Consider the following 25,855-nt stretch of genomic DNA (forward strand, 5'->3'; position numbering starts at 1 on the left):
TCTCAAATTTTCTCTTTGCACTACATCTCAGCATAACACCAGGAACAAAAATCCCAACCATCTATAGTCAAAGGGAAGGTTTTGCATTGCTGCTTCACTGCATGGTTCTATAGTTCAGGCATCTGTCTCTAAGCCTCCTCAACCATGTAAGTGGGCAGAGAGGCAGGCAGCAAGTAACTCCAGGCTCTCTCAGAGTACAGGCACCTTGCCTTTGAATTTCAAAGCATACTCTGTTGTCCAATGAAGTCACTTACACTGCTAATGCATGAGCCAGAGTACTAAATGCTAGAACATCACTTTATTTTCCCTTAAGTCAATGATGGATCTGCTACTGATTTTAGCAGGTGTGCGATCTTATTTAAGTGTCTACTCACATTACCAGAGATGTACAACAAACCCTACACAAATCACATTTACATTTGTACTCTTTCACAGATCATTTTCAGTCAATCTGCTGCTGCTGCCAGATGGACCTCATTCATTAATAATTCAGATTGGCTAAAGACCAAAAAGGGGCTAATGGCTCTAAACCTGAGAGAAAGAAAACTAAAACTGCCTTACATATACATATATATATATTTGATCTTCTTGTGGTAGTAAGTCACACACAAAACGCCTGTACCTTTCTTTTGGCACAATGAGTATTTTAGAAGTCCTTGAAGTCTCAACTCAAAGAGGCTCTTTACTGAGCATTGTCTACTGAAGTCCACAAAAAAATTAAAACATTCTTTCAAAAGGAACAAAAAATTTACAATTGTACACAAAAAGTCTTGACTTTTATTGAAATTTCAAGTCTTGTATCAAACAAAAACTTTTCTTCAGGCAAAAATATTCTCTTGGTGTTCTTCAGAGAGCAGTAACTCTGAATTGGTCCTTTAGTGCCGCTCTTTGTCTTCTTCACACAAGGCCATATGGTTGGGCTGTTCCATTGGGTCTCATTTTATCGTGTGAAGGAACGTACATGACGACCTCTTCCACTGCCTCCACTAACAAACTTCCCTCTTGAGCCACCACTGCTACTACTATTAGCACTTGTCCAAGATGGTCCGATTCCTCCCCGGCCTCTGGAAGCACGATCCCGAGGGCTCGGTCGGTAGCCTTAAAGCAAAGAAAAGTATACTCAGTTGGAAAAAACAAAAAAAAAAGGCCCTAGGCGTAGTAGCTGCTGGGAAAGCGCAAGGACAACATCAGGATGAGACACAAACCGCATCTGGATTCTCCTCTTAATGCTCACTTTTCTTTTAGGCAAGTATTTTTGCTTTGATGGGCTCTATAGTTACCATGTAGGTACGAAGAGAACTGAACTGCAAAAGTCTCAATGCAAAATTAAGGTTCTGCGATCAAGCGTTCAATTCAGCAAGTTCTATGGATTACAGGGCAGTTGGTAGGAAAGTTGGGCTGGATTGGACACAGTCTCAGTGACAACTGTTCATATATGCTTAAAACATTTGCTGAATTTCAAGGTGTCTGCAGCATCCTTGCATGGTTTCATTTGTAAAGCAAAAATGAAATTCAAGGAATTTTCTATAGTTCGATGCCCATATGAATACCATGTACCTGCTGAACTTAATGGTCTCAGTGGTGGCAGTGGACCCCTGTTAAAATTGCTTTGACCACCTCTACTGTCATTGTAGGTTCCCCTGGGTGTACTCTGTGCGCTCCAGCTTGAGCCTCGAGCACCTTCACGACGACTGTAATTTCCTGGATAGGGAGAGAAAAACCCACACGCTGCTGAGCAAACATCACTTTCTGGTTTCCATTTCAAGCCTCACAATACTCAGGCTAATAAATACATCATTTACATCATTCAAATGGATAAAGCTACTCTGCATCAACATACCCTCAAGTATTCTAACTCAAAGTCTGCAAGTTACTGTATTATACACAGAATTGGGGAAAATACCTATTTTACAGACATGAACTCAAGTTTAAAAGAATTCACATTATCTAGTGTAGAAAGGTAGACTGCTATACTTCTAGCATTTACTTTATCACAAAACCTTGTATATATAACTTTACTAAATGGAAGTATTTTCTGTTTCTGCCATGCAAAGACTTGCCCCTAATTACAGGATGGAAAGGAATGCAACCTTGTCTGTATATGAAAGAAACTTCACACTGTGTAGCTAGAATCTCCAGATTCACTGAAAACTGCATCTTACTCTTGTTAGGTTCTGCCATCCTTTTATTCAAAAGCCTCATTTTAAGCCAGAGATGCACTGCGATGTTTGATTTCAGGAACTACCATGTCACAAATGGTAGAGAATGCTTTTTACTTTTATGACTGCACCTCTAAAGCGCTCCAACCATTGCTAAAAGAAAACAGCTAACTTCTTTTGTAAAAGAGGGAGAGAAAAGGCAACTCACAGCCTTGTTTTAATTCCACAGCACTTGGGAGAACCTTCTCTAGTGCTAAACAACTTACTTCAACAACACTGCTTCAGGAGCATCTCACACCAGGGATGACTAACTGCTAGTAAATTGGTTAGTATTTCTGAAACATTTTTAGCATTCATTTACTCCAATTCTGATGCAGGAAACAACATACCTTTTGAAGCAGGTGGTGTAAAGAACCTGTTCTGACTGTGAAAAGCTCCTCGTCCTCCGCGATTCCCTGAGAACCCACCACGCGAAGAAATCTTCTGTGACACTTTTGGTGGCCTTTTGGCTGGTGGTATCCCGTCTGGAGCAACAACTTCTTTGCTCTCTGCAGCAACAAAGTCATCCACATGCATGGAGGGTGGCCTGCTTGTGTTCTGCTTCCTCTGACGGAAGATATCATGTGGTCGAATCCCTTGTCCAAATCCTCCTCTGCCTCTTCCTCTTGGTGGTGGTACAACATGAGCTCTCTTTGCAGGCTCTATGTACTCGGATTTTCCACTGTCATGACAAAGCATAATTTATTTAATGTAAAAATGTATTCATATTGAAGGTCAGGCATTCTCCATATTGGAGATGTAATTTGAAAGGTTTGAGAATATACACGTCAGTGCTGAGCACATTATTTACTCTTTACGCTCATCTTACCTTGAAGTTATGAAGGTCTCGTGCTTGTGCTTGCCGAGTTTGAACCCTTTTGTGGTTTTTGTGCGTCCAGGAGAGGATGGCTCTGACAAAAATGACCTCTCTAATTCAGCTTGCAAGTCAAAGTCACTGCAGCCCTTCTCTGACAGTTCGATCAAGTCAACTTTTACCTGCAATGATAGTTTTATTACAACAGTCATCACTAGCTCCTCTGAAGAAGAAAACATGCTGCACGAGGATGGATGACATTCAGCAAAGGTCCTTCTATCACAGCAAAAAAAGCACCTTTTCATGCCCTTGTGTGGCTCAAAAAAAGCAGCAGTACTCTTACTAAGTAACAAAGGAGCAGCAGAACTGCAGCAAAATTGTCTTGCTGGTTCTGGATCTCAGCAAAGGCAAGAGCATAGCTTTTAAGTACAAACACTTGTCACTAAATGACCTACAGTGAGGCATTCTTCTGCTGAAGCTACAGTCCTACACGCTTATTAATGCTGCTTTTATACAGGAATCAACAGTTTGGGTTTTGCTTAAGAAATTAAAACACAAACACCTCTGCATATTCGTTAAAAAAAGCACATCTGAAAAAGAATGAAGGCAAAGCAGTCAACGAGGTTCAACTCCTGTGACAAGTTTTTGTGCAGGAAGTTTCATTTACTAGAGCTGTTTTATCCACTTTTGTCATATCAGAGCAAAGATTCTTTAACAAAGTGTAGCTCTTGGGCTCTCTGGGTATTGCAATGACAGAGACAAGCAAGGAAAAGAAAATAAATCACCTTCTTTGTCTACATGTAACACAAACTGCTCTAAAGCCCCAGTAGCAATGCAGGAGCAGGTCAAGACTGACACAACTGTTCCTCTAAAGATGACTTCTGCATTAGAGTGCTGCAGAAGGTGCCAGGTTTATTGTTGCTTCCAAGTAAACTTGAAGGCATTTGGTAACAACCTGTAACAAATGCCAACACTGGTATCTGGGTCAGTTTACCCGGGTGAGTTCAGGAAAACAAACCCTTTGGCCATATGAATTCCTGATGCTACTACCTCAGGCTGACCCTCATTTTTATATCCACTTCAGACAGGTTAATGAAGCCTTTTACCATGTCCAGATCAGTGTCTATTTCTTCAGCCTGAAAGGGTGAGAACCACATGGACTTCAGCTGGTCATCCATCACATCTGCCAACACATATGTAGTCCTGCAATAAAACAATGCCAAATACCTCTTTGGTTATGAATGACAACCAATTGCAAGTACATGCAGCATTACAGAACCTGGGGTGAATGTTGCTGCTTTACCTTTGATACTCAACATGAAATTAAATACACCAGGACTAGTAGGTAGTAGTGATAATAGTGGTGTTTAGATTCTGTTTGTAATATACTCATGATAAATCACTGCATTTTCTTAAGTAAATTACAGGTATGCTCACATATTTAACCATTTTACCTGTTGTTAAACAAATTCTGAAGAGAGTCTGGTGCACAAAGAATAGGCTCTACATCTTGGTCACTCAGTGGACAAGAATCACCCGCAGATTCCAACATCTGCCTCACTCCAACAATGTTGTCCAGTAAGGATTCAAGGCCATCATCTTCCTTTGAACGATCCTAAGGCAACATAGCACAAGTCAGAACTTTTTCCCCTCCTCAGAGAAGACAGTATGTTTTTGTTAATAAAGGGGGTGAGGGGAGATACTACACAAAACAGTCTATCCATTCCCATACACTGAAACAAAGACACCCGAGTACACAAACAACAGCAGACGAGCCCCTCAATACGCTGTAAAACAAACCTTGTCATCACATGCCCACAGCCACCATGAGCAGCCTGTTCCAGTGCTGCACTTCTCTCACTGATTTCCTCCCCACTCCTCCTAACATCAACCTCTGAAGCTACAATCTGTAGCCACTGCTCCTTGTTTTATCATCTGGAATTTCCAAGAGGAGTTTGATTGTACCACCTCTGTTACTATCTCCCGAACAGCTCTAAGTTGTACCACCTCTGTTACCATCTTCCAAACAGCCCTAAGTAGCTCTGAGATAGCTCCTCAGCCCTCTTCACCAGGCTGAACAAGCCTGGTTTCCTCATCCTCTCCTGACAGCACATGTGCTCTAGGTCCCTGACCACCTTGGTAGAACACGCTTCAGTTTCCCTAGATGTCTCTGGAACTGGTTAGAAGGCAAAGCTGGCCTAGAGGCAAACACAGCTCTCCACAGGAGAGCTCACCAGCATCCCATGGAAGGAGACAGTACGGTTCCTTGATTTGCTGACTGTGCTCCTTCCGGGACAGCTCAGAGCAGTCTCCCTTGTCTGCAGTGACCATATGCTGTTGGTCCAGGTTCAATGTAACATCCACCATAATCACCTGGCCCTTTTCAGTCCAGCCCACATCAAGGCACGAGGTTATCCTGCTCTCACTACATAACTTTGCATCTTTCATAATGAACCACAAAAGCCTTCAGCTACATCAAAGCTACGAGGTTTACTGAAGTCTCTCTGGATTGAGGCTTTCCTGTTTGTCACTTTAGTCACTCCCACAGCTTACTGTCATTCACAAATTCGCTGAAGATGTATCCACCATTCAGGTTTCTGATGAAAACATGCAACCGTATCAGCCCCAGTATTGACTTCTGGGCACTCACTTGTTACTGGTTCCTGTTGCTTATTACATTAACAATCTGCTTCAGCATATCCAATGCTCTCTGCTGTATGCATTCACTGCCTTTCAACACACAATTAACTGCCTGTTCTGTTAGTGTGCCGGCTCTCTCAGCACAAGGGGATAACAACCCTGACACTCCTTACCATTACCACAAGGCAAACAATGAAGTCAGAATCCATCCTGCACAGAAGAGGTGATTTTGGACATCAGTTTTAAAACAGTGGCAACAGCTATTACCAGTTCCATAAGGTGTGCCACAGAGTTGTGCACCCTTCCCGTCAAGGAGGGGTAGTCTATATTGTTTTAAAAGCATGTTCGGATACAAGACCCCAACGTCAAGTTGCTCATTTAAATCCTTTTACCATAACATGCTTCTCCAGATCAAGCAGCAGGTTTTCTGGGGTTTCTTCTTTGTTCTGCAGTAGATGTTTTAACTCTGCAGCAGTGAGACCCAGTGTTCTGCCTGGATGAGATCCATCGGTTTCCATAAGGCTTCCATCATCTCCGCAACATCCCTGAAACATTTGCAAGTGAGAAATAACCACACATAAATATTCGTTATATTTCTGGACTGCAAATCCCTCAGAATTCAAACACACATTAGAGCAAATTTAGCAAAACAAGAGTAATCTCTTGATTTAAAAACATTTAATACAAAGTACTTTAATAACATCCACTTTGCTAGGCAAGTTTAGATGCTGCATCAAGATGAAAGCAATCCTTTCCTAGACAAGCTGAGGTCTGTATCACAGAATTAACAAACATTTTAGATTCCTTTCTACATATAGTACATATCAATACAGCAACTCTCTAACAGGATGCCACAAATCTTAAACCTGGAAACAACAGCATGCTATTCACTTAAGACATCAGTATGAACCACTGTGCTGTTCTGCCTACTGAAATACCCTCTTATTTACTAAGATCTGTTCTGCCCAGCTTTCATTAAAAACTAAAGATGGCATTAACATTGCTGTGTAAGGCTTTTCCATCAGTAATCTGCAGTCTACTGCTTTCTGAAATAACTGTTCCTCAACATGCCTCACACTGCAGATGTCAGACAAATGCAGCTGAGTTTCTCTAAGTATCCAACACACATTCACTTACCAGCGTATCGGAATTCAGAATCTGTCGCGTGAAATCCAGAAAAGAAGAGGCCAGTTCACCTGTGTCTTTGCTAAAACTAGTTACTACTCGCTTTAATACAGTGTAGAGAGCACTGCTGTGTTTTCTTAGGGAGCTGTTTTCATAATGAAAAGAGAGAAAATACTTGATTAGTGCATACATTCTAATACATTACAGTGAAATAGACACAGGAAAATAAGCTATATGAAACTAAATCTGTTAAATTTTACAATTATCAAGTTGCCCCTTATCAAGATTAGAAGCTGGACCTTCCTTATTTTCACTGTAGTAGACTGTTGGTCTCACCAGTGCTGTCTACAGATCTCTCAGACTGCCTATACAGCTATACGTACTACAGTGACACCTCTAAAACCTGCAAGAAATTACATTTTCATCTTTGGTGGCACAGGGATAGGAGTACAGAAATATCTGCTTGGAAAGGACCTTATGTATAAAGCAGGATCATGATGTTACAATTTTACTGCATCCCAAGCTGCCTAACTGCAGAAACAAGCCAGAAAGGTAATCATCAACACAAAAATAGCAAGGCTGTGCACTGAAGCACAGAATCATAGAAACAACAGCATCTTATCTGCTTATTTTCAATTTGTGTGTTGTATAGCTTCTTGCAGCCTGAGCAGCACAGGTCTGTAGCACTGCTCAGAAGTGTGCTTTGAACAGGCTTTTATTGACAAAGCCCCAGGTACTACCTTTTTCAGTTTGGGAACCTCACAAATTTCTTGCCTCTCTGCACCTCACCTTCAATGAGAGAGGCATTAAGTGTCAAACAACGCAATACTGTCCTATGCACGCAGATGTTCTGTTCAGAAGGGAGTGGAGTCAACATTAAGTAGTTATACAAAAAACCCAAACCCCTCATTTCTAAAGCCTTAACTGCCTGGAGGTCAGGACACTGTGGGGAAGTACATCCTGAATCCCCTCAAAATAGAGGGGATGTCAGACAGCTCTCCCATGTCCCAGATGAGTGCTCTAACTACCAATGACTCAAAAGGGAAGTACATGAACACCGTATCTCATTTCAGTCCTCCAGCCTTGGAGTGACAAAATGGAGTACATAAACCTTTTTTTACTTCTCTGTTTCTTGAAACAAAGTGCTCCTGTGTAAATACTGCAGAAATGGTTCAGAGGTAAAATCTCAAGTAAAGTAAGACCAAAATACTGAGTAAAATACTGAAGCCCCAGAGAGAAATAAAAGTTCAGGTGCCTTGTCCTCAACATTTCAACTAGAGGTGAAGGAAATGGTTTCACATTGCTGAAGTTTTTAAATTAAGTAGTCAGTGACATCTTAGAACACCATACCTCTTTAAGTGATAGAAGCCATAATCATGCTCAGTCAGGAACATCATTGTTCGGATACACTGCAGCAGACAATTGTAACTGCTCTCAGAATTAGTTAATGTTTCCATCAGACAGTCACAAATCAAGGGCATCAGCTCTTTGCTTGGTAAAGAGTTGGAAAGCTGCTCTGATTCAGACACAGAGCCTTCTGACGAACTTGGTAAAATGAGTGCAATATCCTATAAAAAATGATTATACACATAGTAAAAAATGCATTCTGTATACCAGCAGTAAGCATAAGCCATACCAGGTTCTTTCACTAACCCTTTACCATCTTGTTCCAGTATTTCAGTTATTACTGACCAGTAAAATACTAATCTAGAGTATCCTTTTTATTTTGATTCCGTTCAGGCTTTCAAGTCATCATTAATTTTTAAAAACATAAAAGCTCCAAAGGGTGAAATGTGACAGTAGAACCACAGGTGAAAGCCAAACAGTCACTGGATAATATGCCTACAGTTTCTCACCTAGGTAGTCAAACTGTCCCTTAATCTATGTCCCTTAAAATATGAGGGGTAGGTGAAGTCACTTGGCTTGCTCAGCTTGGAGAAGAGAAGGCTGAGGGCTGGCCTCATCCCAGTCTACAACCTCCTCACAGGAAGGAGGCAAAGGAGAGGCAAGTCATGATCTCTCTAGTGACCACCAACAGGACCCAGGAAATGGAATGAAGGTGCATCAGGGGAAGTTCAGGTTAGACATTAGAAGGTTCTTCACTGAGAAGGTGGTTGGTCCCTGGAACAGGCTCCCCAGGGAAGCATGGCACTAAGCCTGTCAGAGTTCAGGAAGCACCTGGACAAAGCTCTTAGTCATACAGTGTAGCTTTAGGTAGTTCTGCAAGGTGCAGGGACTGGACTCCATGATCCTTATGGGTCATTTCCAATTTGAGATATTCTATGATTCTGTGGTTCTACAAAAATTTGGAGATTAAGACACTACCTAGCAAGTTTCAAGATCTACTGCCCCCTCCACATTTTACATCAAATAAAACAAGACTGACTTTAACAACAAATATGCATGGGCAAAGATACAAATACTGTTGTTTGTATGAAAAAAGACCGATAAATTTCTACCTACCAACAATGCCCAAATGTCTTTTGCGTAAGTGGGGGTAAGCACTGAAGCAAATAAATACATGCAACTGGTAAGGAAAATAATGACATGCAAATCTATGCACACAACTAATGAGAAACTACCTGGGCCAGTCTATGAATCAGTTTCCAGGTAACATTTCTTACCTTGCTCTAGTAACCTGTGCTTTATTTTTTAATGGTGGAGCTTTATGGTAGCAGCGCATTATATACCTCTTTATAATTTGAATACTTTTTTACGACATTTCAGTTACACAGCTAAGGAATACATATTCATTCAATGTAAGAGGTGAGTTGTGACAACTCAAGTTTTGCCAGCGACCCACATCTGAGGGGACTGTCAATCTTTGTGCCATACGTTTTGTTCTCTAATAAGCTACAGAATAGCGCACATAATGAAAAAGAGATATCATAAAACAAAAGGATTTACATTCAGTAGCACCAAGACAGCAAGTTTGCCAAAGCAGCAACCATGCTCTTTTTCTACTTTAAGAAATAACCTCATTGAATATGCCCCCTACAATTATCAACACGTTTTGCAATAAATATAGGAAATACCTGATCACAGAGGGACTGCAAAAGGGAAGTTACATATTCAGCGCACTGTTGATGAGTGACATTGTCCCCAGCTGACCGCATCAAAGCCAAAAGCTCCTGGAAAACCTCTGCATACTTTTCATCACCTTTAGAACTCCCATTGATAAGATGCAAAATAGCCAATTTACAAGCTTTATGTGAAGCCAGGGCATCCAATAAAGCAAGCAATCGAGTGGTCTGTCCAGTGTACTGTTTCTCTTTATCTTCTGTGTTGCTGAAAGGATATCAATACACTTTGAGAAAGCTGCTTTAAAGTGATCTAAAAAACTATAAAAGCAGCCATAACAGTAGTCATATAATTCTGCATTTAGAAAAAAACCCACCTAGTCTACATACGTAAACTTGAAATTGTAAGTTTACAATTTCATTTACTTTTGGAAAACTGCTCAACTTTCACTAAACGACTTCTGGTTGCATTCAAAACTTAACTAATTAATTAATCTAATTAATGCCATCTATAGTATGCATTTAATATACTATACCCCTTGTTTCAAACCTTCTGAATTTGTGGTATTCAACTTACTTGAGCTTACAAACATCTACACATTTCCCTGTTAGTGTGCAAATTCCAGTATAGAGAACCTTATTGACCTACTGATTTATATCAGCTAGGTCCTTTAGAAGCACTTCACAGATGAGATAAGGCTTTGTAGGGACAGCCTGAAGAAAATCTTCCTAAAACACTTACCATAAACAAAGAGTGTGAAACTACATCAAAACTTAGAGGTACCAGATGGTCCCTTAGCAACATTAAGCATTCTCAGGACACAGTATATAGCACTGGACTGAGAATTCACTTAGTTCATACTAGATAAGTAATATTTTTGAAAGTATTTTCTTCCTACTAAATCTACTGCACAGAATCAAGGTGAATTTTAACAGCTCATTAAAGAAATGTTTGCAATAGGAAACAAAGATACCTTTGTAGGTCTTCTACGATCAGGTCCAATACAGTCCTCATGATAAGAAGAGCAGTAGGTGAAGCCAAGTCACACAACTGAACACAAATACGTCTCAACATATGCTGAATAGGCTGGCAAGATGAACCAGAGAAAGACCGAACTATTTCTTGTATCAGTTTGGCCTGGACATGAAGATGCATACTCCACAGCTTCCTGGTGTTGAGTGCCACTGAAATATCATGTGGTTCAATTACCTGCAGGAACAAAAGGACAGGAGGGAGGTTTCTCCTTTCGTGGGAAAACCTGAATTCTATCAGAAGATATATATAAAGACTAAGCAGTAATACTGTCCTCATCAAAAACATGGAATGCCATTTTCATTACTATCATCAAATGACAGGGCATGATTCCAGCAAACTGGGTATTCCTTCAGGAGCTTTGGCTGTCACACACCTTTTACGCTTACTTATTAAAGATCACGGATTCAAGATCCATGCCGAAAGAATGGAGGGCCTTAATGCATTGAGAGTTTGGCATTCAAGGATAAATTCAACTGTTTCATAGTTAATTGTTTAAGTAACAGAATGGAGTCTAGGTAATTTCACAAGGGACAAAAGAACAACATAGGACTGCTGATTTTAAAAGATGCTAAAATAATACCCATTTTGTTTCTGATGAAAAATACGTATCTTCAAAGAATCTATATGAACACAAATGCTTTAAATAAACTTCAATTCACCCTTTCATGTATCTGTTTTTTTCCACAACTGTGAAAATGGTCTAAGGATTATACATAATTAAAATCCTTTAAAAACTAAATATATCTAAACCATACCTGGGTCGTCTGCATGGGCAGTGGAAGAGGCAACAGCTCTGAAAGCAGTATAAGTCCAGAGAAAAAGCCTTCAGGAATTCTCAAAATTGAAGAGAGAACTTCCTTCAGCATTAAAGACCAAGTATTGTTCGCCAAAGTTTCTTCAGAAATGGTAAGTTTTTCGTTAACCCCTTGTGTAAAAGTCAGTAAGATATCAACAATGTCATTCTGAATTTTTTGCTCATCACTATCTAAGCGGCCCGAGAGAGGAATAGAACACATGAGCATGTGTAAAGAAACCAGTGCTGATGGAACACGCATGTCTTTGAATTCAAAAGATCCACCCCTCAGGAGTTCTGTTAGCATCGTTTTAAGAAGAGTAAGTGTACAGCGGGCCATGGAAATAGTAGTAACTCTGTGAAGCGTGGTGCCCATGTTGACATGGAGTCGCCAAGGCTGAATAAGTATGCTGTTCAGCTTCTGTAACACCCGGATGAAGGTGTCCATTCCTTCAGAAGAAAAGAGCTGAATAACTGCAAGATTCCATTTAAGGTCTTTCTGTTGACCTGTACAGAAAAGAAATAACATCTCTATAGGTCTAATTTCTCCCAGGCAATCACAATTACACCTTAGACTGTTTAAGTAAGACTAAGACTCAAAAAACTAAGATTTCTATGTGAAGCAGTACAAACATACCAACCTTCTACCATTGGTGGTGGACATGCAACATGACAAAGAACACGAAGTGCAGTAGGAAGACCAACTCCATCTGGGGTCATCGAACTGTCAATATTCTTTTAGGTAAAAAAAAAAAAAAAAAAAAAAACAGTATTACAAGGAAGGCCTTTACAACAAGTATATCACTAGCTTGCTATTCAAATCCTGTATTTAGTTACTGTAAATATTCCACACAATTCGTTTTAAGTTCAATTATTCCACCTTTTGGAAAGCAGTCACAAATACAGCAGAAGTAAAAAACCGGAGGGTCAACATTTGTGTTGTGGTTTATGGTAAGCTGAAAGACTTACATAGTTGGATCTTTGCATCATGTAGTTACCTTAGATTTTCTTTCAATAAATATAACTGAGTGCAAGAACTGGCCTAAATCATAAGCTTCAATGAAAACATCTATTTTGGATAATAGTATTTTTTAATATTATGTTAGTTAGTGCATACCCAAAACAAAATATCAGACTACAAAAGGTCTAAGCTTATAGAGCACAACTACAAGATAGCACCTATCTGTATTTTACTAACCTGCTTGATATATTCAATGAGATTTGGAATACAATTTATTTCAAATCTAAGATTTTTCAAAGGTTCAAGCCACTTGCTGAGCTCTGGGGGGAAAAGAAAACACAAAAATCAAGTCAGTGCATTTATAAACAAAATTTGTTTCCAATAAAAATGTACTTAGTTTACACAACAGATACTAAGGTCAAGTGTGAAATCTGTCAGGCATACTATGCAGCTGTAGCCAGCTGAAAAGCATCAACAAAAATAAGACTTCAGAACAGGCAATATACCTCACATACACAGACAAAAGTTGGCACAAGTTAACCCAAGCACTCATAACTGTCATTTATCATTGCTATTATTTTTAATTAAATACATTTTACAAAAGACACTCAGGGTGCCACTGTCAGTTAAAGAAAATTCATCAAGAGCAAGGACCAAAGCATGTTCCCCTTAACCTATATAACAGGTTACTACAAACAGAATACAAAACTCCTATTAAATGCCCAAATGGAGCCAGTCTCTGCACCAGTAACACATACTCACTCTGGAAGTTCTTATAAATTAACAGCCTTTTAGTCCAGAGTAACCTGAAAGTCCCAATTTCTGGGGAGAAGAGATTTAAAGTTTTAAAACTTACTGTTCCTGGAAGGATTTTAAAAAATGTGAAGGTTCAACAGTCGACTGTGTATGAACTGACAACTACTCTCAGACTCATTTGTGATTTGGTCTGACAAACTGGCCCTGCTTCTCACAAAACTGATGATCAGGTGAGGAGCAAAGACATAAAAGCATGGCAAAGGAGGGAATTAAACTAAAACTTTGAAGAATGCAAATTTCTTTCAGTTCATTTAAATTTTGGAAGAAATTACTGGTATGCCCAAACAAGACAGTTAAGCAGTGCAGCGCACAACTCTGGACATCAGAGTTTCAATATTCAGGTGTCAGAATAGTCCGCATCTAGCTTTGTCCAAATGACGTGGGCCTGATATGCGACACAATACAAGCCAGGAAACACACCAAGACACAGTCTGGATCAAAAGATCTAGTAACAGAGTAACATGCATTATTCCATGCCAGTTGGCCTAGGTGCCAGAAAACAGTCCCAGGATTATTTATGAGTATATAAAGACCCTATAAGGTTACATCACTAAAGGGAACAACAAAGAGTCAGCTCACTGACTAGTTAGTCCATTTCTATTAAAATTTGCTCTCTTATTTTGAACACAGACACATTTTCAAGCTTCCTGTAATTGCTAAACTTAATTGTAGTTAATGTTACTTGAAAAATAATCTAACTAGAAACGATTTCCTATTTAAAATCTCAGTAACAAAAACAAACTACACTTTATCTCAGTGACTTAACTAACCAGGTGCAGCTGGAAAAGGGATTTCATTTTATACATTATCCAAACCAGATGATCTTGAAGCACCAATTACCCACATATGAAAGGTCTCTTTTATAGATTCAAACAATCCCACTGATAATGACACATACCATACCTTGCAATTTGGTGTTATTTTCATCTGCTTTACAAAGCTTCAGCAAAGGCACCGAGTGCTGTTCCAGCATTTGGACATCACTTGAAGATTGAACCACCAGCAAAACAAGAATGCAGGCATAATTATATGCAACTGACTTCTTAGACTTTGAGTCTCTGCAACAACAATAAGGGTTTTCTTTAGATCTTAGCTATTACAATTGCATTTCTATTAGATTTTCATTCTTTGACCACCAAAAATCTTTTACCTTCACCAAGGACTGCCCCATATAATTATCAACAAAAAAGCCCAAACCCTTATCCTCCCATGCTTTTTGAAAAGTGAAAGCTTTCTTTACATTGACTTCATATTAACTTCAGCTTCCACAAAAGATGAGAGAGCAAGTTGAGCGACACACAGATGTTTTTCAATAAATTTGTGGTTTACAAATCTTGTTTTAAAAGTACTACTACCTAAAGTAGTAGCACTGCCTGTTCAGAGAAAATAATCATAGAATCACAGACTGGTTTGGGTTGGAAGGAACCTCAAAGATCATTTAGTTCCAACCCCCTGCCATGGGCAGGGACACCTTCCACTAGACCAGGTTCCTCAAAGCCCCATCCAACCTGGCCTTGAACAAATAATGACTCTTTTTAGCACTTGTAAGAACTTAGAACTTGAGAGATTCCCATGCCAGAGAAGCGTACAGTGTCCAGTTTCCCCAATCAAATCTTTTACTTGTTTCACAGTCAAATTCTATGTTTAAAACGAAAACTGCCTACTTACTGACTTTTTTCACATAGCCAGAAGCCTGATCTATGTTATACCACCTTGGTGGATGACCTACACAGGTTCTGGGTATTAAGTAGCTGGTTACAAATGACAGACCTGATTTTCTGTCAGGTCCTTCTACTTACAATTTGTTCAGTATTTAAATAAAAACATCATGATCTTAAAAAAAAAAAATTTTAGACTCACTGAATTATTTACAAAAGATACTTTTAAACCATCAAAACCTAAAGGATATAAATAAATACATAAATTACCCTAAAGCTTCTTTGGAATAATATTCCATTAAAGTAATAAGACTTTGGAGATTTTTCTCCAGACTGAACACATGAGCCACAGCAGATCTTCCCACAGGGTTAAAGGTGATCAAGTAAAGGTTGTGAAGTGTTCCCAGCAGATCTGAATGGTCAGTTTCTTCACTGGCTGTGCACCGCTGAAAGTGGCAGAATAATTCTGAAATGCACTGTAACGTCTGTGTTGAATGTAGGAGCCACAGGGCAAAAGTATCCTCATTGGCACCATCTGACTGGAGACCTTCCTCCTGATCTGGATCAGAAAACTGGCAAAGTGCTCTAATCAACAAGTTTGTCGCTTCATACTCAGAAATAAAGAAAAGAAGCCCCTTCTGTGACTGTGCCAGGAAGCGCAATATATCTCGTATAGCTTGCAGCACGCCTGGATGTGCTCCTGTCACTGGCATAGACAGTAGCAAAGTAATGCATTCCAAGAAATGGTGACTATGAAGATACCTGGGAAACAAAAAAAAACCAGGAAAATTATCAGTAATATTACAATCATAACACTGCATAATAACATTATATAAAATTACAGGACTCTTAGCTTCAGAACTTACCGATCAGTGGATTACGAGAAATAATAACTGATTATAATAAAAAAAATGTAACCTTATAAAACATAATTGCTATAATATTTACAGGAAATAAATACCTAAATATAAAATGCTGATCTTCAAAACCACCCCCCCAAAAAAAAAACCAACCCCCACCTTACCTACAACCAAAATAATACTTTATATTTTATTAAATCTGCTGTATCTGAATAATCATCAATGGCGTGTTAAGTATGCTAAGAAATCAATCAGTATGGCATACATATAAGGTGATTTGAAGACTCTTTGCACGTAGATACCTGTATTCAGCCATGACGTACACCACTACTATCAAAGCAACCTGTCAGCATTTAGAGAAATACTTTCTACACGGAAACTTGCTATCAGAGAAATAACCCACGGGATGCTTTAAATGGCTGAAGTCAGGAAGGCCTCAACTCCTCTGCCTGTGCTGTGAAACACCGAGCTACGCTGACACAACCGCACAAATTCTAACTGTGGCTGGAGTGCATCTTGCCATTTTGCCATACAGAGAGAGGTGTTCCAGACTTGCGTTATCCACACACACAGATGTGTTCCAAGATAACAAAGGAAAACCACTTTTCAAACATGCACTGGAACAGGACGTAGCACAACTGAATGCAACTGAAGTGCTAGCGTGACACTACTGATAGCAAAGAGGTTGACTTCTTGTTACATGAATACTAGGTTGACTGAAAGCCAGCAAAATAACAAGTACATTAAGTATCAAACTCTCCCATACTTTATGATAAAGCACAAAATGAAACATCTAGAAAAGCATTAGTAAACAAGGTCACTGCTAAAAAGTATCTATATCAAGTTGCAGGAAACACACTCTAGAAAGTGAATTTGCAATTCCCATACCTGAACAGGACAGGGTAAGGATCATCCCTTTCTGGAGGGCCTGTAATACGTGCCATGGTTGGGAAAGATTTCACAGGCGGCTGAATCATTGTATGAGGAGCAGTTTCCATCAAATGGAAGATTTCTTCAAGAAGACTAACAAGTTTTTCCATCTCTCCTTCACTTATATTAGAAGATTCCAAAAGATGATCCATGTCCATAGGGGCCTCCACATCATTCTCATATTCTTGGTTGGTTCTTTCAAGTCCTGCCAAGTCCTGGTCCTGTTCTGATTCAGTGTGATTAGGAAGAGAAGGAGTGTTCTCTGCTAACTGATCAACCACCTTTTTAATGTCTAACAAAATCTCATAGAAGTGACATTTCTGCAGAATTGCAGAACCAGCAGTAACTACCCTCACAGTCTGATCTAACAGTATGAGTTCCACGAGTTTCTGATAACCACTTTTCTCATGTACATCTACACCACCTCTGAGAAACATTTCCATCCCCTCAGTCATACTAATAACACTATCCAAAGCTTTAAAAGCATTAAGTTTAAGGGAAGATGATACATGATCTGCAAACAACAGGTCAAATAATACATTAATAACTCCTGCCTGCAAGAGTGCTGTTATTCCTTGAGTCCCACATTCTCCTAACGACGATACCAATTTTGTCCCAGCTTTGAGTTGTCGGACATTCAAAGCAATGGGCTGTTTGAGAGCTACCTGAAGGTTTAAAGCTTGCAGGGTCCAGTCTACTAGCTGGGTAATATAGTCTTGCTTTGTGTCTTTCACCTGCAGGTAGCTCAATCCTTTTACTATCAAACTTGGAATTTCTTCTAATGCAGTGACCCATTTTGCACCCCTTTCCTCTTGATATAATTCCAACAGTTCAGTTAATTTAACTGAGGCTTCCACTGCCCCTGAATTTTCTTTTTCTGGGTCTTGGTCCTTTATTTTACCAACTTCATTTTCAAATACAGTCTTGTAAGGGCAGCTGAAGTACAAAAGAGGTCCAAGCTCCTTTTCGAAAGGTTCATATGTCACAGGAGGCACAGATGCCAGATCCTCAGGAGTATATTCAATATCAAAGCTCGGATACTTAAATGTTTCACGTTCCAGGTCAGCAATTCCATCTTCATCACTTGATATCTGCTCATATCCATCATCTCCTAAAAAGAAAAATATTCAGTTACAAAATAAAATTCATTATGAATAAAACAGTTTGTAACTGCAGAGAATCCTTCTCAAAAAGTAACAATTTATTTAATGCAAATATTACTGCTTAGAGAACAATCTAACATACAGAAAGCTTTCTCTCTCCAGACACAAGTGAAAGCCCCACTTGACAGATTTTTAATGTAGTAACAGAGACATTTAAAAGAATGTATAAAGCAAAAAGTTTAACTGGGTTTCTGGGTTCAGCAGTAGCAGTCATTTTTCTCCTTCTTACTAGCTGGTGCAGTGCAGTGTTTTTGACTTTCAGCCTGGGAACAGCACTGATAACACCAATATTTTAGTTGTTGCTCAGTAATGTTTACTCTGACCAAGGACTTTGTGAGTCTCATGCTCTGCCAGGGAGGAGGGCAAGCCGGGAGGAAGCAGAGACAGGACACCTGACCCAAGCTAGCCAAAGAAGTATTCCATACGACAGAACATCATGCCCTATATATAAACTGGGGGCAGTTACCCCAAGGGCTAGATCACTGCTCGGGTCAGACTGGGCATCAGTCGGTGGGTAGTGAGCAGTTGTATTCTCTCCCCTTGTTATTTCCCTTATCATTATTATTGGTGGCAGCAGTAGTGGTTTGTGTTATACCTTAGTTACTGGACTGCTCTTATCTCAACCCGTGGGAGTTATATTCTTTCGGTTCTCCTCCCCATCCCTCCAGGAGCAGGGGGAGGAAGGTGGAGGGAGTGAGCAAGCGGCTGTGTGGTTCTGGGTTGCTGGCTGGGCTTGAACCACAACACTGGGGTACACATTGACAAAATAGGATGTTCATTCTTACCTATACAAGCTGCACCTGTTTTCCTCTTTTTATACAAAATAACAGGAAGATTTACTATAAAGGAATAAATATTCCACAGCAAAATACTGTTCTGGAGAGATGACAGAACCATAAATGAGGCAGGCAATGGTGCAATGACCAAGTGAAGATCTAGTTCTCTTCACACCTCGCAATCATAATGGTACTGCCATCAACATCTCATAAACCCTTTTTCTTTCATTTTTTTAAGAACTTCACTTACCTTCACCTTCTTCCTCCTCTTCACCCTCTTCATCATCTTCATCTTCCTCCTCCTCCTCCTCTTCCTCATCAGCAATACTCTCTACTGTATGCCCATCATCATCATCGTCATCATCATCCTCATCCTCCTCATCCTCAACATCCACATCATCTTCATCATCTCCTTCTTCTTGTTGATCTTCCTCTACTTCACCATCATCAGAATACTGGCTTTCTTGATGAATGGATGTTCGATCAGGAGAAATGGGCTCAAAGTAATCTTCCCTATGGTCCACATCATCTTCTTTTTCCCCAACCACTGAAAATACATACAAAATTTAAGGACTGAATACAAGATAACTTCTCTGAAATCCAATGTTCAATTATACAGGATCATAGAATTGTTATCTACCAACTTTTAAATTGATACAATTAAACATAGTGAAAAGATTTTCTTTCAAATCCCTTTCTTAAAACTGAATCTGTCCAGCAGAAGCTACGGCAGATGGGAAACTTCACATTGGGCAGGAACACAGAATCCTGCCTCCAATAAACAGTGAGTGTAGCAGATAAAACAGACTGTTCTCATTCTACCTGACACAGGCATAGGTTCATCATCATCATCATCAGGAGGAGGAGGGCCTGGAGGTGTCCTTGGTCCCCTAGGTTGTGGTCTTGGAGGACTGCCATTGAACTGGTCTTCTTTCTCTCCGTCAACTATATTTATTATGAAAATACAAGCTTGTATTTAATGGAATCACAAGAATAGAAGCAGGAAATTTCAATTTTTCAGTGCTACTTCTGACTAGGGAACACCTTCCTTTCCCAGCTATGTAACCTGTATTCTGCATCCGCAATATGTGAGGCAGTTTTCTGAAATCACTTTTGATGTAAACAAGAACTACACCAATAAGCAAGCATATTAACAACACTGATTTTTTTTTTTTTTTAACATCATACTGTGTTCAAATTAACATAGGTAATTGCCGTTTTTGGTTTCGGAACTACCAATACTTTACCAATAACACCTGAGTTAAATTAAAAAAAAAAAAAAAAACCAAACAAACCCCCCCACAATTTAATCAACTGGATTTTACAGTTTATAACAGTCATTACTACACAGAGTATTCAAATTTTGCAGCTCAATAGCTGTACCCTGAACAAGACAGTTCTAATTTTAAGTCTAAAACCAACACTGAACAAGAAATTTGATCCTGGATTCTATTCACGGCCATTCTAACACCAATGCAAAGCAAACACTCTTCCGTAAGTTGCTTTCCATACACAAAAGGGAAGTTAATAATGAATGTGAAGTTTTCTTGTTAGGATTTTAATACTGTTCTAATAATTTTTTTGTGGTATCAAACATCCAAATTTTAATGACTTCACACAAATTAAACTGTATTTTGACCATATTAAGTAATTAACAATAGATCAAGTAACCCACTCTCAAAAAAGCACTAGACAAGAACCTACTTAAAAACCTTCAACATAAATATAAAAAATGTAGAAAATTTAAGGACAAAGACAAAGCTCGAAAAACAAAGCCACTGAAATATAAAATACGAAAGAACTGATTTATGGGTTTGGTTTTTTTGGGTTTGGTTATTTTATTTCAGATATGGTACCATAATGTTTACTTTTCAAAAATAAAATCTCTGTCTTCTTATAAGGCTTACCATGTTTTGGGTTTCTTTTCAAACCAGGCTGTTGCTGGGGAGGTGGTGGCGGAGGTGGGGGTGGAGGAGGCGACTCTCTCTCATGACTTACTACCCTGTCGACTGAGCCATATATTGCCAAAGTCAGACAGTTGTACCACCCTCTTAGAACCAATCCATCCGTGTTGACCTGTTGGGTTATTTTAATGAAAAAGCACTTAAAAACTACACAAGACAACTTCAGAAGTTATTTTACTCTATCAGTATCTGTATAAAAGCAAGAAAGGAGAACAGAACAATAAAATGCCTCTTTACACCACATTTTGAAAACCAAGAAAACTTTAAATATATTAATCTTTACAACAAATAAATACTGTTTCTCTAAAGTCATTCAATTCCTTGGAATATACTGCCTAATCTACTGTGGCCTATTAATGACAAAAAATTCATAAATAAATAAATGACCATGGGCCACAGCCTGATCTGAATAAAATAAACTCAAACAAAACTGAAAATTATGTGCTTAGCTGTGGCCTGCAGCTACAACATTCTTCTTTATCTTTGCTCCGAAGTTGCTAACCTCCATAGGAACTGTCAAGCAATCAAATGTTCTACAACTCATGCCATTATAGATGCAGACTCAAAAGGGATGAGTATCTGAACTACAAGCAAATTTCAGAATAAGATCTTAAACAGTAAACGCTTTACACAGTGCTAACCCACCACAAGCAACCACATTTATACCTAAGTGATAGCTGTTCAGGAAAGGACATTTAAATCACATTCCATTACCTTTGCATTGGGTCTGAATATAATTGAAGTGTTTTCATCATATTCAAGGCTGTTAAATAAAATGTACAAAGTTATTTTCCATTAACATAAAGCATGTTTAAAGACATGAAGCACAGCAGTACTAAACACATAAGCCAATAGCAAAACACTGAACAAATACATGCTCTTAAAGACAAGAGTGCAAAATTACTTATTTCTACAAATACTTTTCATTAATTTTTACGGGCTCTATAAGTTTACAAACATTAGAACTTTTCTTCTTTTAAGCATAAACCTCTGTCCTCCCACACGGACTGAAGGGTAAAAGCGCAAACTAGCAAAAAACAGACTAAACGTGAAACTCATAGGAGATATAGATTTTCTACTGTGCATTTTCTGCACTAGAAAATTCTAAGGAAGAAAAGATAGATAATGAAGCCATGCACCAATCCTAAAGGCACTTACCTCCCTAACCTATCAAAAACAGGGGCACTTGGCTTGCTGACGTTGTTGAAAAACAAGTCCAGTTGAAATGTATGTGGAGATGTCTCTCTGGAAACAGAACAAAGGTAAAAATCAACTCAGTTGAGCTCCTTATCAGAGTAAGCAGGACTAACAAGGCGGGGGGGGGGGGGGGGAGAACGATGACTTTAAATTATAGTGTTTAAGTAATTCCCAAAAATAATTACAAGTTCAGCAAAGACATAAATGCATTTTACGCTTTTATACTGGAGGTTCTGTTGAGATACACAAGTTCAAGAAAAAATAACAACAAGGTGTCCCTCCATCAGATACCTGTTACCTTTCACTTACCCATAAGCCCTGTTGTCAGGCAAACTTGTGTGAGCTCTCACTCCTGGAGGAATGACACGTACTTCATTTATGTAAACCACACATGGAAAACGAACTACATCTATATTGGTACTTTGCTACAAAACAAAGAATAAAGAAAGTCTAAGAAATGTAAAATTCAAACAACATGATGCAGTTAAAGAATTTTATTGACCAAATTAAAGTTGTAATCCTAATAAATCACAAAATTCAATTCCGTAAAATGCTGAACATTGTTAAACAGAAAAGGTTTTTATATAATCTTCTGGCACGTTTCTATATTTAACACTTTCTTACAGAAAGTGTTACTGATTTATTTACATAACTGACTCCCTTTATTTGTGAGAATCTTAAACAGTAATAGGGTTTTTTCTAACAAAGTATGCTGGTAAAGGTAAAAACTGGAACTTAAATTATTAAAGGTCCTTTTACTAAAACATTTCAATTTTATAATTAAAGATAAAAGAAAATGTGTGGTTTAATTTCAAACATTAGCAAATGTTATACTACAAATGTAATATTAGAAATGATACTATAAATCTGTTTTACTAGACCTGCACAAGAATTCTGTATGCTTATTTCTCCAATTTTGCAGAATCATCTGAAAACCTTTTGCAAGTAACATTTCTGTTTACCACAAAGGAATAGCAAGTATAATGAATCCTAATGCTTCAGCATTCCTAAAAGATGCCTGTGCAAACTAGGAAGCAATCATAAAGACACAGTGACTTCCCAGGCAGCAGCCACCAAGCAACTAATGCTGAAGGTCTTCTCTCACTAAATTCACTACATTAGGTATTTTTTTATATTTATACATCAATTCTATCACGTATACACTCACAAAATAGTACATATGTATCAACTATATGTCCACCTGTAAGCATACATTCTTAAACTGAAGCTGTCCTGGTTTCGGCTGAGACACAGTTAATTTTCTTCCTAGCAGCTGGTGCAGTGCTGTGTTTTGGCTTTACTCACACTGATGTTTTAGCTGTTGCTAAGTAGCACTTAACATGATCAAGGACTTTTCAAGTCTCTCAAGCTCTGCCAGTGAGGAAGGGCACAAGAAGCCTGCAGGAAGCAGAGACAGAACACCTGACCCAAACTAGCCAAAGGGGTACTGCATACCACAGCACATCATGGCCAGTATATAAACTAGGGGAGAAGTTGGCTGGGGGGCAATTGCTGCTTAGGGACAGGCTGGGCATTGGTCAGTGGGTGGTGAGCAATTGTCTTGTGCATCACTGTTGTTTGTTGATGTTTTGATTTAATTTGATCTCTGTTACTTCCCTTTTAATTATTATTAGTAGTATTAGCATTATAATGTACTTCATTTTAATTATTAAACTGTTCTTATCTCAACCCACAGGTTTTAACTTTTTTTTCCAATTCTCCTCCCCATCCCACTGAAGCAAGGGTGAGTGAGCAGCTGCCTGGTACCATCCTATGACCCTATGAAGAACCACAACCTCTAAAGCAAGACTCATGGACCATTTAGCTGAATAATTAGTATGACATAAAGAAGGCTTTTCTGCAACATGTAATAAGCATTTTGTTTTTTTCTTTAATAAAAATTCAATATGATTTAGGTTTAGAAGATTTAGAAGATTTAGGCAAGAATTAAAGTGCCAGAAAACATTATACACAATTAAAAATGTTCAATAAAAGACCACGCTGCCCTTGAGGGGAATAGTAGTGGCTATTGTTTCCTACCCAGGGGAACTGAAATGGTGAGCATTTCCCACCCAATGCTGTCTTAAATAGTAGAATTAAAAATACGCGTGGGTCTCCCTAGTCATGGTAGCCAGAAATGATTCCAGAATAACTTCCCATTTGTTTTTAATTGCAGTATCAGCTCAAAATACTTAATTTTCTTCCCCTGATACCTGTACACAAACATAGTTCAGAAACTCTATAATTCTATAACATCTTCCTTGTGTTACACAACAGTTTTTGTTTTCCCTTCTGGTCCCTATCTTCCCCCCTGATGAGCACAACAGGCCCTGGACAAATCTGCTGTAACACAAACAGCTTCAAGGATGCTCAGGATTCTAACAGCCTCAAAGTGGAATATCTGCACGCTTTCCCACTGCCGAAACAAGCTTGAAATACTCATTTTGTTCACGATGCATGTGGGCTGCGTAAACCTAAGGGAGTATCTCACACACACAAAAACACTTCTGCTCATTAGCTACAGAAAAGCATCAGAGAGCGGACAGACCCTCCCCCTGTGCTCCTCCCTTACGGACTTCCCAAACCAGTTTAATCCTCTTTATTTCCCGCTCGCCTCTCCTCCCCGTTACCTCTAAGTCTCCGCTCCCTTCCCACCGCCGCGCCTTCCCTCAGGCCTTGCCAACGGCACCTCGGCTGCGGGCTCCCTCCCGCCCGGCCACCCGCTGAGGCGAGAGCCACCTACGGGGCCTACCCCAGCGGCGCTCTGTGCCCTGCAGCCGCCGCGGCGCCGCCACGAGCAGGAGGGCGCAGCAGCAGCCAGGAATAAGAAAGAAAAAGACAGCGGCCACCCCAGCACCGCCACCGCCACGTTACCTCGGCGCTCTGGTGCTTGAACGTGTCTAAAAACAGCAGCTCAGTTGCGGTGTCCACCGCCATCTTGGCTCGGCCGAAGGTGAAGGGCTTCCGGGCGCCTGCCAGAGCGCTTCCGGGCCGGCGCCACAGGGCAGGCGGGGCTAAGGCGGGCGGCGCTGCTCCGCGCTTAAGGATCCGCCTCTCTCAGCGGTGGAAGGGAGGAGAAGGGAGCCGGGGCAGGGATTGCCGTCGGCACAGGGTTGCGGGCCTACTGCCCCCGCCCGCCCGGGAGAGGTGCGGAGTCGTTCGCGGCGCTCCCCCTGCGCCGGACCGGAGCTAAGGCTCGGGGATGGAGAGCAGAGGGGGCGCGCCCGCTGGAGGCAGAGGCGGGAGGGCGGCGGGGCCGCTGCCGCTGCCGTCGTGCTGCAGGATGAGCGTGCGGGCAGCGGGTGGGGCCCGGCGTCCCGGAGACCCCACTGCAGCGTGCTCCGGGCCTCGCTACGGCTGGGGTTCGCGGGACTTAGCTCCGGATCAGCACTGGCTAAATGCGGTCCTGCTTGAGGAATTTCCTTCGCAGCTTTCCCCCTCTTAAAGCTACCCCTTTTCAGATGTGAGAAACCATCGTCTCTCTCAAGTACACGTAAAACAATTCCTTGGAACCTCTCTGCAGCTCATGTTCTTGTTTAGCGTCCAGTGCCCTTCTGCAAGAACAACTTGAGTTTTACATGCATTAGAGACAGCATGAAGCCAAAGTCTGCCCGTGGCCAGCACAATGATGTGGAACTCATCTTATGCAAGCAGTGTGTGGTTACATGAGCTTTGTGTAGGAGCGCTACGTCTATAACAGCAAAACTGCACCGTGTGCCTTGAGGAGGTCTAGAAAAGGATGTGTAACATCTCTGAACTGCCGACTGGAGCCTCAGCCACATACCTGCGCTTTCCTTAGTGATAATTAGACCTTATTATCTACATCTTGTTTCTGGATCAGCTTCTTAATAAAATGTTATGTGTGCACATCAGGAATTGGCAAGTCCCTCTTTAGTTTCAGTAG

The 25,855-nt window shown here is 40.0% G+C and overlaps 1 protein-coding gene across 2 annotated transcripts; it reads right to left on the reverse strand.

Annotated features, from left to right (window-relative positions):
- Positions 1 to 754: 754 nt before the first annotated feature.
- On the reverse strand, positions 755 to 24,914 carry VIRMA (vir like m6A methyltransferase associated). Of its 2 annotated transcripts, none has more exons than XM_065668597.1 (24): positions 24,826 to 24,914; positions 22,261 to 22,376; positions 21,913 to 21,999; positions 21,469 to 21,517; positions 20,698 to 20,866; positions 19,613 to 19,735; positions 19,041 to 19,337; positions 16,810 to 17,959; positions 15,332 to 15,823; positions 14,307 to 14,461; positions 12,825 to 12,907; positions 12,268 to 12,361; positions 11,589 to 12,133; positions 10,772 to 11,007; positions 9,813 to 10,065; positions 8,128 to 8,345; positions 6,790 to 6,922; positions 6,045 to 6,197; positions 4,467 to 4,627; positions 4,119 to 4,215; positions 3,028 to 3,194; positions 2,549 to 2,880; positions 1,558 to 1,701; positions 755 to 1,098 (listed from the first exon to the last, which is right to left on the reverse strand). In XM_065668597.1, the coding sequence occupies exons 1-24, from the start codon at positions 24,886 to 24,888 to the stop codon at positions 941 to 943; spliced, it is 5,475 nt and encodes a 1,824-aa protein (XP_065524669.1). In that variant the 5' UTR covers positions 24,889 to 24,914; the 3' UTR covers positions 755 to 940. The 2 variants fall into 2 exon arrangements, with proteins under 2 accessions (XP_065524669.1, XP_065524668.1); XM_065668596.1 differs by having other exon boundaries at positions 16,810 to 17,962.
- Positions 24,915 to 25,855: the final 941 nt, after the last annotated feature.

The sequence above is a fragment of the Lathamus discolor genome, chromosome 2, assembly GCF_037157495.1.
Source record: "Lathamus discolor isolate bLatDis1 chromosome 2, bLatDis1.hap1, whole genome shotgun sequence".
Classification (NCBI taxonomy): Eukaryota; Metazoa; Chordata; class Aves; order Psittaciformes; family Psittacidae; genus Lathamus; species Lathamus discolor.